Genomic DNA, 15,290 nt, shown 5'->3' with positions numbered 1-15,290 from the left:
ACTGAAAGTAAGTAAATGTTCACTTCTTTACGCTCTAATTGGAGGGAACTGTTCTTGACAGGGAAATAATTCTTTGTCACAACCTATTTATTCTAACATGAATGCAATTGTTGAAAATGTTGTCCAAAATTCACAAGATAAATTATTTAACAAGTGAACAATTATGTTTAGCATGTGATATGCAAACTTATAATTCAAAAAATATTTAAGATTATTACATGATCGAGTTCTTGAGTCAATCTATTAATTTCTTAATCAATATTTTTTTTTATAAAAACTAATTTTGTTTTATATCAACTCTGCCGGGTTTAATCAAGTAAATAAATCACAGATCTTCTTTTCAACTAGATTTAGCTAAGTCGATATTAGTTTTATTCAAAGTAAAATTCAATCCAGTTTAGACACTAAATCATGTGTTTTTTAAATCAACCTGTTAGAACTATTAGAATGTACTGAGTTTAATAATCTTAAGGCCTAAGGTTTCACTTGGATCATGGTTAAAAACATAGTTTATTAAAGAGAGGTGAAAGCCAGTGGGAAACAAGTAAAACGCAAAAAATAAAGTCTGGTCCTTCCATGTGTCATCGAATTCTTTTTGTGCTTCTACACTGAAAAAACATGGACGTGGTAATTCACCTACCGCAAAAACTATCAATGCGCTTTTTTCTTTCCACCTCTTTCCATGAACGTTATAGCATAGACTTGGTAGGTGAAGTCAATTAAGCAAAGCAATTGCGAAAGGCAATGGTGACTGAAGTAAGTAAATGCTGACTTCTTTATGCTCTAAATGGAGGGAACTGTTCTTGACAGCGATCTTCTTCTATAAATGGGGACCTAGAAAGATTCTATTTTGCACCACAAAATTGAGACCTTAGAGGAGGAAGAAATGGGGTTTAACATTGGATCAGCTCTTATAATGGTAGGCATTGTATCACGCCTTGTATCTGTTGCAGATGCTGCTGAAGGAATTGCCGTTTTCTACAAACCTCCTTATACTCGTAAGCTATAAATTTCAGACTCCCTGAATCTCTGAACTCTGTTTGCATCTATTAACGTCAAATATTCATATCTGCTAGTTAATACAAGAGTTAATCTGTCTTCGTTTATCTTGCCATATAGAAATTCTTGTGCTCTACTAGTTATTTTCTTCACAGTACAGCATATGTTTCTTACACAAGTCCTCGATGATGAGCTAGCTGGTCTTGTGGCAAAAATTATGGTCTTGGTTCGACCATTTACGAATCAATTTTCTATGTGCGTAATCTTTGAATATTTGTAGCCTCCAAATGCTATGGAAATAGGAATAATGGAGTTATGGTTGCTGGGGTGAGTGATGCCCTGTGGAATGGTGGAGCAGCATGTGGGAGAAAATACAGTGTGTCATGCGTACGAGGAGCAAATCAAGCTCCAAGACCTTGCAGAAAAGGTAGTGTGGTAGTCACAGTAGTCGATTTTTGTAGTAAAGGATGTAATGGAGTCATCAATCTCTCTCAAGATGCTTTCTCCCGAATTGCTGATCCTGATGCTGGCAAAGTTGTAGTTCGATACGATCAGTAAGTGTAACTATATATACTTATTCATTGCTATCTATAGCATAACATATCTTGTTCTTTAACAGTAGCTAAAAACTATTATTTGTTGATCCCCCCCCCCCCCCGATTTGCAGGGCTTGAGGGTTTAATCATGGGAGAAAGCTGTTTCGAGACCAAGCTGATCTTCTTAGTGTTAAAATAAAATGGCTCGTTATGGAACGAACTAGTCTGTTTCATCGATGATGGAGGGCTTATGTAGAATCAATCAATAAAATGAGAATCGCCTCAAGTGAGAGACTTTTGAGATCGTACAGTAGTTTTTAATGTGAAATATATGAACTGAACTGCAGTTTGTGCTCCGGCCGGGGAATTCCGTGTCAGAAAAATGCATGAACGCGCACCCACTGTATTAATTTACCATTAAATTAACCAAGTTATCCATGTAACACTAGCATAACCGTGCGTTAATCCTCTTAATTGTTTGGTTAATTAGTTTACAACAAGTATTCCCTCTTAAAATGAAAATCCCTTTTGGATTATCTGGAAGTCGGAGAGGAGTCGTGCCTGTGTTAATCAGGCAGATTCACTGTAAATTCTCTTTTCTTAAGCTACAAAAACGAAAAAACACAAAGTATTTTCGGTGACCAGGGGAGCATCCAAAGAATACAATAAAAATGCAAGATTTAGAGCAGTGAAAGCTGTATGTATCAAGTATTTTCTATACGCGGTCATATACAAGTGCTATTCGTTTTGGGGGGAATCATTTATGAAATAACTCTTGCTCTTGGACCTAGAAAAATAGATTTATTAAAAATTTAAAATAATAAAAATGGTGTTAATCTAAATAAAATTATATACTTATTCATTTGAAAACTCAATCAAGCTGAATATCAACACAAACACAAGTTAACATGATTTATCATGAAAACGACCTAACCCAAGTATATTTGGGTCGTACAATATATTTTTTAGAAAAAAAAAATAAAAAAAATTATATTCTCCTTATTTTCTACTCCCATGAATGGGAATAGAAATTTATTGAATATTTTTTAACCCAATCTTAAAAGACTCACTCTTTCCTTTGCAAAAGCTATCATTAGTGCGCCTAACAAGGGATTACCAAATTCTAAGAATCATTTGGGACCAAATCATGTGAACGGAGTCTTCCTAAAGCAAACTTTAATTAGACTCTATATTAAACAATCTGAATCATGCCTGAGAAAACATGATTCAGATTGTATGTTTAAAAAACTTTAATTATTTACATGGGTGTAGTTATAATTGTTTTTTAAAATATATTTTATCTAAAACTATATTAAAATAATATTTTTTTATTTTTAAAAAATTATTTTTCATATCAACGTATCAAAATATTCTAAAAAAAATAAAAAAATATTAATTTAAAAAAATAAAAAATAAATAAAATTTTTAAAACACTTTAAAAATACAAAAACAATTAAAATTAGAATCAAATTACTATTCCATACCAGAAATGACGTGGTTGCTTCTCCCGTACATTCCCAGTCAACATAAAAGCATAAAAGTTAAAAGTACAAGAACTCAACCTAATTGGGCCTAAACTCTTGAATGTTGGCCCAACTTGCATCAAAAAAGGCAAACCAGGCCGAACCCAGTTGACTTGCAAACGATGGCAGACTTCCAACGAGTTCTTCTCCAAGATCCTTAACAACGATGTCCGTCTCCAATCCTTCTGAATTTGATTTAAAAGTGACAGAAATTCTTCGATTAATCTATACATTAACTGAAACTAAATTGTTTTTTTAATAAGTCTTTTTACTTTATATTAGGTTATTGTATTTAAGTTTCAAAAGTTTTTGGACTTTCCTTTTCATGAAATTAAATCTCATATTCTAGATTTAGCTTTTGTTTTTATAGGATTATTCAGATGTAATATCCTATATCACGAGCTTATCAAATTAACTTAGATTATCTTAAATTTTTTTTTAATTTTATCTTTTAATATTTATTTTGTTTAAGAATTTATCTTTATTGTTTTATTTAATTTTTTTTGTATGAGTATTCTGATCTTATAATCAAGTTAATTTAACATGTTGACTCGAGTTAAACTTTTTTATTATTTAAAAAAAAATTAATTTGTGCTCCAACATTTGATTTATTGGTAATTGAGCTTCGAACTTTTTTTTTCTCTTTACAAGATTATTTAATTTTTATTTGTTATCAAATAAGTTCGTTTAGAGCTTTCAAGAAGAATATTTATACAATATATTTTCATTATACTTATAAGAGTCTATTTTTTTATTTGTTATTTTTTTATTTTTTTATCATTATAAACTTTTTATATAATAATGAAATTAACCAACCTTATAAACCAATTCAAACCCAACTCTCACAATATTTTTCTCTTTTAGAAACACTGCCATCAACTAAATATTTTTTTTATGTTAGACAAAATTTAACCAGAACAGCGAAGCAGCGCGAGCCGCGCGTCAGTTAAATTCTACTTCCGATAGGCCTCTTCGGCTATATCCCATTGACCAGCCTTTAGACCACATATCTCACAATCCTGGCAACTATTTATTCCTTCCTCATACGATGACGATGACCTTGTAATCTTTGCAGTTTTTGTCCGTTCAAGTTCCTAGCGGTCTCAACGCTGCTTCTGTAAACCTTCTGCTTCCTGGTTACACTCTCCAAACTTCCGATTAACGGTGTCCATGGCTGGTTACACAATCTGTATAATTAAAAACTAATTTACCGATGATCTTTTTATTTGGTTTCTCCTTCCTATTTGCAGGGTTTGAAGATATATGATCAGAGAAGGCTCTGTCAAGTCTAAGCTTGCATGTGCTCGTGTTAAAATAAAACTGCAGATGATGAAAAGTTTTTCCATAAATTTACACTACAACGACCCTCATCCAGCCCCAGGAACTCCTCTTTCATGTATTTTATTCGCAGTTCGGCTCTAACTCTTCGGTTTAACTCACCCCAGCATATATGAAACCATTTGCTGACTGGCATAGTCTACTCTCGTAATTGATTTCTCTCCATGGAAATAATTTGCTGATTGATTGAAATGGAATCTTATTTAGGACTGCTTAAAATCATGATTAGTGTTTTTGTTGAAGAGACTAGAGTTGCAAGGATAAAGTGCGAAATCTCGGGATATTTGACAGTTAAATCTTTTTAAAAAAATTGTTTTCAAATAAATAAAAATAATTATTTTAATATATTTTTAAACAAAAAAAATTCTTAAAACATAACCTCCGCCATTCTAAAAACAATTAGAAATCTAGTGTGCTAAAAACTTAAGATAATATAGAAATTATTTATTTTTATGTTTCAAAAATATTTTTAAAAATAATTCATTTTATTTTTATTTTAATTTTTTTATTTATTTTATTTATTGATTTTAGATTATTATATGAAATTCATATCGAAAATATTTTTTTTTTGAAAAAAACTCTACTACAGTACAAAATCAACTCTCAGACTGTCAACGGCAACGGCGAAAGAACCTAACAGAATCAAGGAATCCTGGTCTCGTGCCACAATCTACGACCATACATTCGTGTCTTTTCTTGCATAAAAGCCTCTATTATTTAAGACTTTATGACCTGCATACTTGTCTTTTCTTGTACAAAAGCCCCTGTTACTGGCCCATCAATCAATCATGTCAAAACAGTTTTGATCTTCCGGTAGTAAAGGAGTGGCCAATCGCATCTCGGGCGCCACCATTCATCATTGTGATCCACAGTTGCCCGTGCAGTCCCACCCAGAAATATGAAATTGAAACTTGGAATGCAAGTCTTCAGCAATATTGCAGGTACTAGGCAAAGGCAAATGTTTTATGGGAGAGATTAGACTTTAGCAATAAATCTTCAGGGATTATCAAGAATTAAATGGCCAAAAGTAGCAGACATGGTTCAATCCATGGTAATAACTCAGAAATCCGTATCATACAAGGAGAAATAAAAACAGCTTCAGTTCAACGCCAAACAGATTTGAGAGCCATGTAAAGAAAGACCTTCACGGCCAAGCAAGCCCCTTTATTCCAAAGACTAAAGACTTGTACGTAAGGGTAATAAAGACAGACCCATACCCAGAAACATCAAAACAGAGAATAAATAAGAGTCCGCCCACGAGTAAATCAGTCTACGGCGTGGCTCTCAACTTACAATGACGAAATATAAGGCCAGGCCATCATGCCACCACCGGCACCGCCACCACAAAGCCCCAACACCACCTCTTCCTCCTCCGCCACATCCTTCCAACACGGCATGTTCATCATCTTAGCAGGTGCGCACCCTTTGGACTCTTTCACCTCATGATAAGTCATGTAAACCAAACACCCACCACCTGGCAACTCCTGCCTCACCACACTGTCACACAAGTACCCCTCCACGGCAGCACACTCAATTGCCCACCACTGGACCCCAACACCACCACCACCATGGCACGTGACAGCAACAGAGAAGTCACGTGGTCCAAAACACTTGAGCACCCTCTGCACCAACCCCCTCAACTTAACCTCACCACAGTCGAACCCCGTAGCCTCGTAGCTAGCATAACTGAACCCATCCTCTGGGGTCACATGCACTGTAGACAATGCTGAACCATCAATCCCATTCATGGAATACCCACAAGGGTCAAAGTCAAAGTCACAAATCATGTGACTAGGCATAATCTCATTAATCCCGGACATTTTAGTCATCTCAGCAGCCGAATAATCAGCCGATTTTTTATAAAATACAGCCGCTTTCATCCTATCCAAGCCAGTCATGCACATCTCTAGAGTAACTGCAGACGTGTGATCTTTGCTCAACGGCAGTGATTTAGAATCCTTAGATGCCACATAGATATGCCAATTACGGTTAGCAGAGGTGGGATGGCCAATAACATAGGCATTAGAATTCAAATTCCCAAAATACCCATTCAGAGCAGTGACTTCTTCAGCAAAGCTACGATGAGGGGCAGGCTGGTAATCAGGGAAGATGAAGCTGCCACGTGAGTAAGTCACGTGACATACATCAAGAGAGAGGGACTCGGCTAGTTGCAGAATGGGGTGTACAGACAAAAGCAGCTTTGTGGTACCGCAGGTTTTGAGGATAATTTTTAGTGGGTAAATGAACAAGCTTGACTCGGAGAGAACGTAAGAGTCGAACTCAGTGTTGGAGAGCTGAGATACTATAGTACAACAAGCAGGTTCGAGGATTGAGTCGATTTGAGATCGAGTTAGGGCACGTAGTCCCAGCCCATTTGGGTCATTGAAAAAGGATGGCTCAGAGAAAGTGATTTCAAGGCGCTTTTCAAAGCCTTCGAATCCGATAGGAGAAGGAGGTGGCGGTGGTGAATCAATGAGCATGGTTTCGAGACTAAATTTTGAAAGCTCAAATATTGCTGAAAGAAGAAACTGGTGTGCTTTTCTTGGTATTCTTTTTGTTTATTGGAAATTTAAAGGAGAGGAAAAAAGAAAATGAGAAAATCTACTCTACTGAAGGTGCCATATGTTTTTGTTCTCGGATCGTATCAGGATGGCATCCTCACGCACTGCAAACAAACCCACAAAAGAAGAAAACGAGTTACAAATTTATCAAAAGAAAAAAACTTCAAACAAAATATTTATGTGCATGATATTTAGGTTGAGAGTTGTGAGTGATACATACGTTGGAGTAAGCAGCAGATCGGAACTTTTCAATGCCACCGTTTGGACGAACGTCTTCAATGCTGTAACCAAGAGGGACTTCGTATTGAACTGAATTCCTACTACTACTACTTCTAGACTTCTTTTTGCCTCCTTTTGTCTCCATCACAACATTCACGCCTCTGCAAAAACCCAAAATTATAATTCCAAATTCAGATCACAAAATATATCTACAAATAACAGAAAAAACCTTCAGGTATTACTAAATAAAAAAACCCAGTACGTAAAATAAGAGAACAGCAGGAGTTACATGTATAACAAGCAAAGAGAAATATTAGAAACCCTAGATTCAGAGACTTACGTTTCTTAATTTTTCTATAAAACTTTGAGTATTCAAGAGGGCGGGTACGTATTGACTTAGCAGAATACCAAAACAGAGACTTAAATTTGGGAATTAGGGAATGAGAGATGCGAGCAAACTGAAAGAGAGCAAGAAAGGCGTTTTTTTGTGAGATAGAGACGCAGCATAGGGTTTTGTGTGAGAGCAAGATGAAAAGAGAGAATTTATAGAGGAACCACAGAAGAAATTAGAGGACTCCACGCGGCGGATTTGAATTAAACCCTAGGCACGCTGGCCTCTTACTTGCCTCTAATTTACTGGGGAATAACATTGTTGTTTAATTTCACTTTCAAAACTATAACGTGCATTGCACGCTTCAATGAGATAAAGACAAATCCTCTGGTTCTGCCGAGTTCCAGAATCATACCCAGGCTAATGGCAATTGGCCTCTTACTGTGCGTAGCAATTAGAATGTGCATGGGAGGTTGAGTACACTATTATACAAAGCGCGTGGGAACATTTCATTAGACTGAGTTAAGTTAATATCCCTTATAGAGGCGCATATTTTACGTGCAACTGCCCTGCACCCAAAATTGTCAAAAAATACTTTTTTGACACGACATAAAAAGTATATACAGGTTGAATAATGTCTTGGAAGGAAATCAATACAAATCATGGCTTAAATGACTGTCATTAGAAATGAATTTGAAGATGGATCTCACAATCAAAGGAATAATGAAACGAACATGAAGCCAATAAAAAGTTATATATTAGACCCACAATCTTAACATGTCCAATCAATTATTTCAAATTTATAATTAATATCTCTAATAATAATAATAATCCCAGATGGTTTGATTTTATTATTAAATCACAAAACTTCAAATTAATAATAATATTAATTTCATTATTTAATATCATTTAATATGTAGTTAATTTTATTTCTATTGGGTCTATTTTTTTATTTTTTTATTTTAGTTATATACTTAAATACGAGAATTTTATTTAATTTTAATTTTCAGTATTGAATTGATTTTTTTAGAACCTATCTGCTAAACAATATCATATTAGAATAATTATCACACATTTCAATTTGAAACTCGGGTTTAATAAATAATTTGCTCGACACTTTTTAAGTTTGAATAATTATTCATAGTTTTATAACAATATCAAAAAATTTATAATATTCTAGATATTATTTTCTTACATTCAAAATTTATTTCTTCCAAGTTGCAGCGACAATGAGGTTAATAAACTAGTGGTGATGTGGTAGCGGGACATTTTTAAAAGTATCCCCCTTCCTGGATTCCTAACCCCCAATGTTGCTGATTAATGCCACTAATTGGGCTGGAAACATTGGTTTGTCAATTGTTTTGATATGTAAATTATCAGACGATATTTATCTGCAGTGTGAGAACATTTAAAACACAACTAGATTGGTGGCTAGCGCGGGGTTGAATTAAAAAAAAATTAAGAGATTTGATAGCCGGATTAAATCTTGATAAACTTAATAATATAAGAAAAAAAATAAAGCAACGACAATAAAAAATAAATTTTAAAAAAATATTACAATGAGCAAAGATGAGTTAATATGTAAAACTCATGATCTGAACATAAGATGTGTCTAAATTACATGTCCACCATGTGTTTTAGATTGTGGGATCGAGATAATTTGATAGAAAAAAAATTAACAAAAATTAGAAAAGAATCATGAAAAGGCAAGAGAAAAAAATAGATCTAGATATTTAATAGTGCAACACTGATTTTACCTCATCTTGTTTATGAATTTGTTAATTAAAATCATTTTGTAATAGAAATTAACACATAAAATATTCCTCTTACCTAATGAAACCCAATCCAAACCACAAAATCAAACTGGAGAAAAATATTACATTCTCGATGTAGATTTGTTTTTTTAAGCTACATTGAGGTCTAAAATAATCATCATAAGACTTTTCTCACCTAGTGGAACCCATCGACACCAATTTTAACTTGTCTTGTGATCAGAAAATGTGTCAAATATGAGTTTTTTTTTTTATACTGGAATCTAGCGAATTGTCCTCTTACAACAGAAAAAGAACAAGAAAATAAAGTTAGGTATTAAAATGAGAATTTTGAAAATTAAAAGGACAGATTAACTGAAGAATAAAAAAACAGGGAATAAAATTAAACTTTCAAGATAAATTTCAAAATTGTCATCTATTTCACATGTTTTTTCCACTTTAATCATTTGTTTCTCAACTCAACATTTCCACTAAAAAAAAATATGTAATTGGATTTTAATTTAGGCTCAAAAAAACTAAATCGTGCAAAGTAAAAAATCAAAGATCAAATTTAAAAAATTTAAAAAGTTATTGTTTCAATTCATAATGATATTTAAGATAATGAACTATATTCGTGTTTAAAAAAAGAAGAGCTCTTTACGTATATATTAATACTAAATTTATCATGAAAAAAAAGGAGATAAAATGTTAACTTTAGTCAAAGTGAAACGAGTTGTAATGTATAAATAAAGACGAAAAGGAATAATTAAAATGAAGTTAATTGTTTTATTTTTCTAATATTAAGACAGGTTGGTCCACTGAGAATGCAACGTTATTGATTAGCAATCTTGAACGTAATCCCAATTTGATTCTAGCTAGACAATTCGACAATGCAACTATTCGATGAAGAGACGTCCATTTCTATGACTAATAATAATAATTATTGGAAGCATGGAAACACTTTTAACTAATTAGATTTTAAATTTAATTTTTAAAAATTATTAGTTTGGTTTTATAAATTTTAGAATCATTAAAAGCTTATATGGTTGTTAACTTCAGAGTTTATAAGATTAGTTAAGGTACATGCAAGCTAATCCGAATATCTATATTAATTAAAAAAAAATTCATTGAAAGTTTCATTGTGCTAATATTCTTTTTTTAATTTAACGTGGGTGTCCGGGCTAGTTTGCGCACACCTCGACTAATCCCACGTGCCCTGAAGTTAACGACCATATAAGCCTTCAATAGCCATCATATGAGCAATTACATAACTCGAGCCTAAGACCACAAAGAGAGTAAATCTCCTGGTTCCAAGTTTTTATCACTGGACTACCAACTTTATTGTGCTAATATTAATTGTACATGTTGCTCACTTTCCATCAAAGTGATTTCCTGTCCTCAAGAAAAGCACTAGCGTTAACATGAAACTAAAAAGGACAAGAATGCACAAGTAGTTAGTCTTTTTATTATTTTTATTTTTGTTAGTTTATATATATATATATATATATATATATATATATATATATATATATATATATAATGTGGGATGGCATGCATATTGGGTAGAATAGTTGTGAGAAATGAATCTCATACAGGGTTAGTAAATATGAGCCTCATGCAAATTCATTTGAAAAATTAGATTTAAGAGTATAGTGTTTTCAACCCCACGTTGGAATAACTAATAAAATTAATATACAGTCAATTTTTTTTAGAAATTATATATTATGTGTTATATGAAGAAGTTAAAAATATAAATATATTTTATTTTAAAATTCTTGAAGAAAATTAAGTTTATAAGATTTTTATAGACATCTCAAAAATTCAAGTTCTAAATTTAAACGAGCCAAAGCTTGAGTATACCAAAGCTCAACTTGGGTGTGGACTTTTTACCGTACTAGCTAGTTACAGTTTAAATTATTTTATTATATTAATGTTAAAAATAATTTAAACGAGCCAAAACACCTGAGACTATATGCTTTAGACGCAATTTAAATTATTTTAATATGTTAATATTAACAATAATTTTTTTAAAAAAATAATAATAAAATATTATTTTAATATATTTAAAAAATTATTATTATCACTCCTTAATAAAAAATAATTTAGCTGTAAAAAGTAGTTAAAACAATAACTATACTATAGTGTCTTTTTAAATTAAACAAGCTATCCATACAGTTAAAGATTACATGTAATAAAATTAATTTTACTTCTTAATTATACGGACGGACTAAAAAGAGTCACATCATAATTGTTTTTTCTACCATGAGACTCATTATTTAAAAAGCAAACGCGATCTTGAATGATTTTATCAAGGTGAAATAATATTAACTTTTCCCTGAGGATAAAAGCTTTCTTGTAGTTGAAGCTGAAGTGATTCTCGTTAATCTCTGTCGAGCTGCAACTTTTTTGGTTTCTTTTGCCTCGTCGTTTATATCCTCGTCTTGTTTGTATTAGGCTATTAATGTACTGCGATTTATTAGTTATTAATTGATTTTATCAAGGTAAAATAATACATAGAAAACACATGGCAACGAACCATTGGCGGATGCATTGTTTTAAAATTGCTAGGAAATAAATTTCGACCGCCCTTCCTGCCTAGCAAGGTCCATCAAGGCCAAATTGCTCTCGTGATCTGTGAGAGTGTTCCTCAGATTTAGGCTACCATATATATATATATATATATATATATATATATATATGATTCATGGAGATGGTCGTCGCGCGATATATAGAAAATGGATGGTACAGTTAATCTATGATTCGCCACCACAAAGGCCTTTGGTTAATTTATGATTTTTAGCCGAGCAGCACATGGAGCACTGCTGACTGCTGAGTGATGAGTGATGCCTTGGCCTTATTATTTACTTGCTAGTTAATTGGACTGCGTTATGCTAGGGTTTGATAAAAATTATGTGATGTTATTATTAAATTCATTTATTGATTTGTTTTTTTTTATCGAGTCTAGATTTTAAATTAAAATATTTAAAAATTATTTTGATGTAACTCAGTCTACTTGACAACTATAAAAATAACCTAGACAATCGGTAAAAAATATGGTTTAACTTACAAAATCTAAGATGATATTTTTTTATAGTATTGAAATGGTGAAATATTTGATTGACTCGAGTTTCATGGCTTAATATATCAAACCTGCAATCTGAGTTATAAACTCCACTAAATTTAATAATAATTTTTTCAAAATTATTTTTACTGAAAATAAAAATAAATATTCACAAAATCAAATACTGTAATATTTGCTTGAAACTAATGATAATATTATAGAAATTAAATCAAAACAAATTATAAAATTCAACTCAAAATTACCTAAATATTAAAAAATACAAACTTAATATTAAATAATAAAATAGAAAAAAAACCCCTCCATTTCTAATAAAAATAATGAAGAAAAAACTCTGAAAAGTAGCTTAATTGGTTAAATTTTAGGTTTGTTTTCTAATGGTCTCGAGTTTGAGTTCTTTTAGAGTAACTAGAGACTTATATAATCATTAATTTTAAGTCTTATTAGATTAATTGAGATACATGAAAACTAATTCAAATATCTATATTAATAATAATAAAAAATAATAATAAAGAAAGTGTCATGGGGCACTTCCTCTAGTACAGAGTAGAATAGGTTTTAGTTTGGGCATTTTTTATTTAACGATTATAGTACGGTTTCATTAGGGGCAATATAGACTTTTGAGAAATGCTATTCTAGAAATCTTTTGGAAAGTAATTTATATTTTTTTATAAAATAGTTAATAAATGTATCTGTTAAGCATATTTGTAGCTAAACTCGATATCTTTATTTGATAAATTACTAAACAAACAAGTAAACATGTACAAAAAAAAATCAAGAAAAAAAACTGTGAACCATTATCAAATGTGATTCCGGTTTCTATTAATTTTATAATTTACATGTTTTTTTTATTTTTTTAATATTTAGCATTACACTAACAAGCAAAAATCCCAATTTTAGTCCTTGTTTGGAATTACGGTTTTAATAAAGGCTAGTTAAAATTTATTTATTTTTAATTTTTTTAATGAATCAATATAAAAAATAAAAATAAATATTATTATAATATATTATAATAAAAAACTATTTAAAAATAATTATTATCACATTCTCGCCTCTCAACAGCAGAACCAAGGCCGGCGGCGGCGGTGTTTTCGGTATTAAATGCAGATTTGATTAATACTCTAACACAATGACTTGTATTTTTCAATCACCTCTCACGAAATCTGCAACAATTTAGGGAGAGGAAGCACCTTTTGATCCTCAAACCTCCTGCTCAGTGCTCAGAGGAGGAAATAAAAAAGAAACCGCCAGAAACTGTTCGCCTTGTCAAGCATCATATGCAATACAGGAGCAGAAAGCATTGTGCCCCCACACATACAAATACAGTAAGAGATTTTGGACTCGCATGAATAAAACAATCGGTGCCGTAGCTGTACTATATCTTCTCATCGTTATTAAATTCCTCCTCTTCCTAATGAGTCAAATGGCTAGTGTGGTCCTCATGCAAATCCAAGCATAAAAAATTAAAACAATATTAAATCACAGCTTAATTATTCAAATTAAGAACTCCAAAACCTGTTTCTACCCTGTTTTGTTCGCTCTATCCTCTTAGGCGCAGACGCAGCACCCACTAATCACATATTTAACAAGCAAAAGTACAAATATCTGAGAAATGGATAATATATGTTTGCCACTGTGTGGTTGGTGAACATAGCCATGCAAATCATCCTGATTCATTGGTTCTTATACATCTTCAAAATACCCAGGAGCTTATCTTACTTCCCCTGCGACTTTGTTTCAAGTGTCATTATTAAACCCCGTCTAATTTGAGATTCGACTGATTTATTTTGAATCTTTAACCTGATTAGTTTATCTAACCTTTTGTTCAAGTAAGTTTTATATTAAATTAACTTGAGTTGAGGTTAATAATTATGGTTTAAGCTTGTAAAGGGCTTGTTAATAATTGAATAAAAAAAGAAGTGCCTTTTTGGGCTTGTTGCCGATTAACGAAAAGAAAGGATTTGGATTCGGAGAAACAGGTTAGTGGCGCATGCATAGGTTAAAAGGCCAATGGCTAGTGCCTTCCTCTACGAGTAGTGGTGAGGCTACTACCAAGAAAATGGAGTGGGTGCAGATTACAATTTTAAATGATAAAGATATTCAATAAATGCTCAATTATTTAGTTGGAGCTCCGCATGCTAAATAAAATTTGAACTTAAATTTCTATATTCTTAATTAATTACGCAAAAATCAGGCTGGCTCGATTCTCATTATCTAATCATTGAAGAAAATTAATGCTAGTTGGATGGATAAAAGGATTAATTAATCCATTCTCTGAATCATTGCCGGGAATGCCCATTCGTAATAGCATTTCAGGGCCTAGCTGTTGTGGTCAATCGTGTAACTTGTTTCGTCCCCGTCCCGGGTTCGACCTTTTATGTGCACGTCTGTCACCCCCGCGGTGCCTAACTTGCCCCTGGGCATGCAGGATGTCCAATGGACCGTGGAGAATAGTCGTGGTGCGCGCAAGCTGACCCGGACACCTCACGTAAATAAAAATAAAAAAAAGAGAGAACAGTATCACTCTCGGAATAGGCCAATCGCCTGAGAGAATAGTGCCGAGTGCTGATAGGGACTGTCTACAGGAATCTCATTGATTCGATCGATCGTGTTTCATCAGAAAGAAAGTTTTCCTGTTCGAGGACCTGATGGGTTCTTCTGGGCCGAAGGAACCTCACCGATGATTCCCAGTAACATCTCGACGAAAGATTGAGTTTTGTTTTGTAACCATTTCTATTCATGTTATTACATGTTTTCAACATGGAACCAGTCTTCAGACAGACCAGGCTCCTTGATTTAAGCACCAGCCGTCCAGATCCTAAGGAGACGTTCTTCCTTTGCGTGCTTGAATTAAATTAATTTAGATTGAAACTCTTGCCATTTATAGATCCAGCATGAATGTTTGGTACAAGAGTTATGTCGTGGGCTAAAATCTTACCTACTAATGTCTTTT

At 32.6% G+C, this 15,290-nt stretch overlaps 2 protein-coding genes across 4 annotated transcripts; one reads left to right on the top strand and one right to left on the bottom strand.

The window, feature by feature from the left end:
- The first annotated feature begins 733 nt into the window (after window positions 1-733).
- Window positions 734-1,989, top strand: LOC133674213 (EG45-like domain containing protein). Of its 3 annotated transcripts, none has more exons than XM_062095232.1 (3): window positions 743-998; window positions 1,280-1,553; window positions 1,667-1,843. In XM_062095232.1, exons 1-3 carry the CDS (start codon window positions 887-889, stop codon window positions 1,671-1,673), a joined length of 393 nt encoding a protein of 130 aa, XP_061951216.1. In that variant the 5' UTR covers window positions 743-886; the 3' UTR covers window positions 1,674-1,843. The 3 variants fall into 3 exon arrangements, 2 of the variants coding, with proteins under 2 accessions (XP_061951217.1, XP_061951216.1); XR_009835157.1 differs by having other exon boundaries at window positions 859-998; window positions 1,302-1,553; window positions 1,667-1,989; XM_062095233.1 differs by lacking the exon at window positions 1,667-1,843 and having other exon boundaries at window positions 734-998; window positions 1,280-1,557.
- A 3,388-nt stretch (window positions 1,990-5,377) lies between these two features.
- LOC133673850 (S-adenosylmethionine decarboxylase proenzyme-like) lies at window positions 5,378-7,710 on the bottom strand. Its single transcript, XM_062094759.1, has 3 exons — window positions 7,517-7,710; window positions 7,178-7,337; window positions 5,378-7,061 (listed from the first exon to the last, which is right to left on the bottom strand). The coding sequence occupies exon 3, from the start codon at window positions 6,874-6,876 to the stop codon at window positions 5,686-5,688; it is 1,191 nt and encodes a 396-aa protein (XP_061950743.1). The 5' UTR covers window positions 6,877-7,061; window positions 7,178-7,337; window positions 7,517-7,710; the 3' UTR covers window positions 5,378-5,685.
- Between the last annotated feature and the right edge of the window lie 7,580 nt (window positions 7,711-15,290).

This window comes from Populus nigra, chromosome 15 (assembly GCF_951802175.1).
Source record: "Populus nigra chromosome 15, ddPopNigr1.1, whole genome shotgun sequence".
Classification (NCBI taxonomy): Eukaryota; Viridiplantae; Streptophyta; class Magnoliopsida; order Malpighiales; family Salicaceae; genus Populus; species Populus nigra.
This window is presented reverse-complemented; position numbering and strand designations above follow the sequence as displayed.

Bases quoted from the DNA above. Each gene is read 5' to 3' on its own strand.
- LOC133673850 (XM_062094759.1), bottom strand. From the start codon at position 6,876: ATGCTCATTGATTCACCACCGCCACCTCCTTCTCCTATCGGATTCGAA.
- LOC133674213 (XM_062095232.1), top strand. From the start codon at position 887: ATGGGGTTTAACATTGGATCAGCTCTTATAATGGTAGGCATTGTATCA. The intron at 999-1,279 runs GTAAGCTATAAA...GAATATTTGTAG, and splicing joins CTACAAACCTCCTTATACTC to CCTCCAAATGCTATGGAAAT.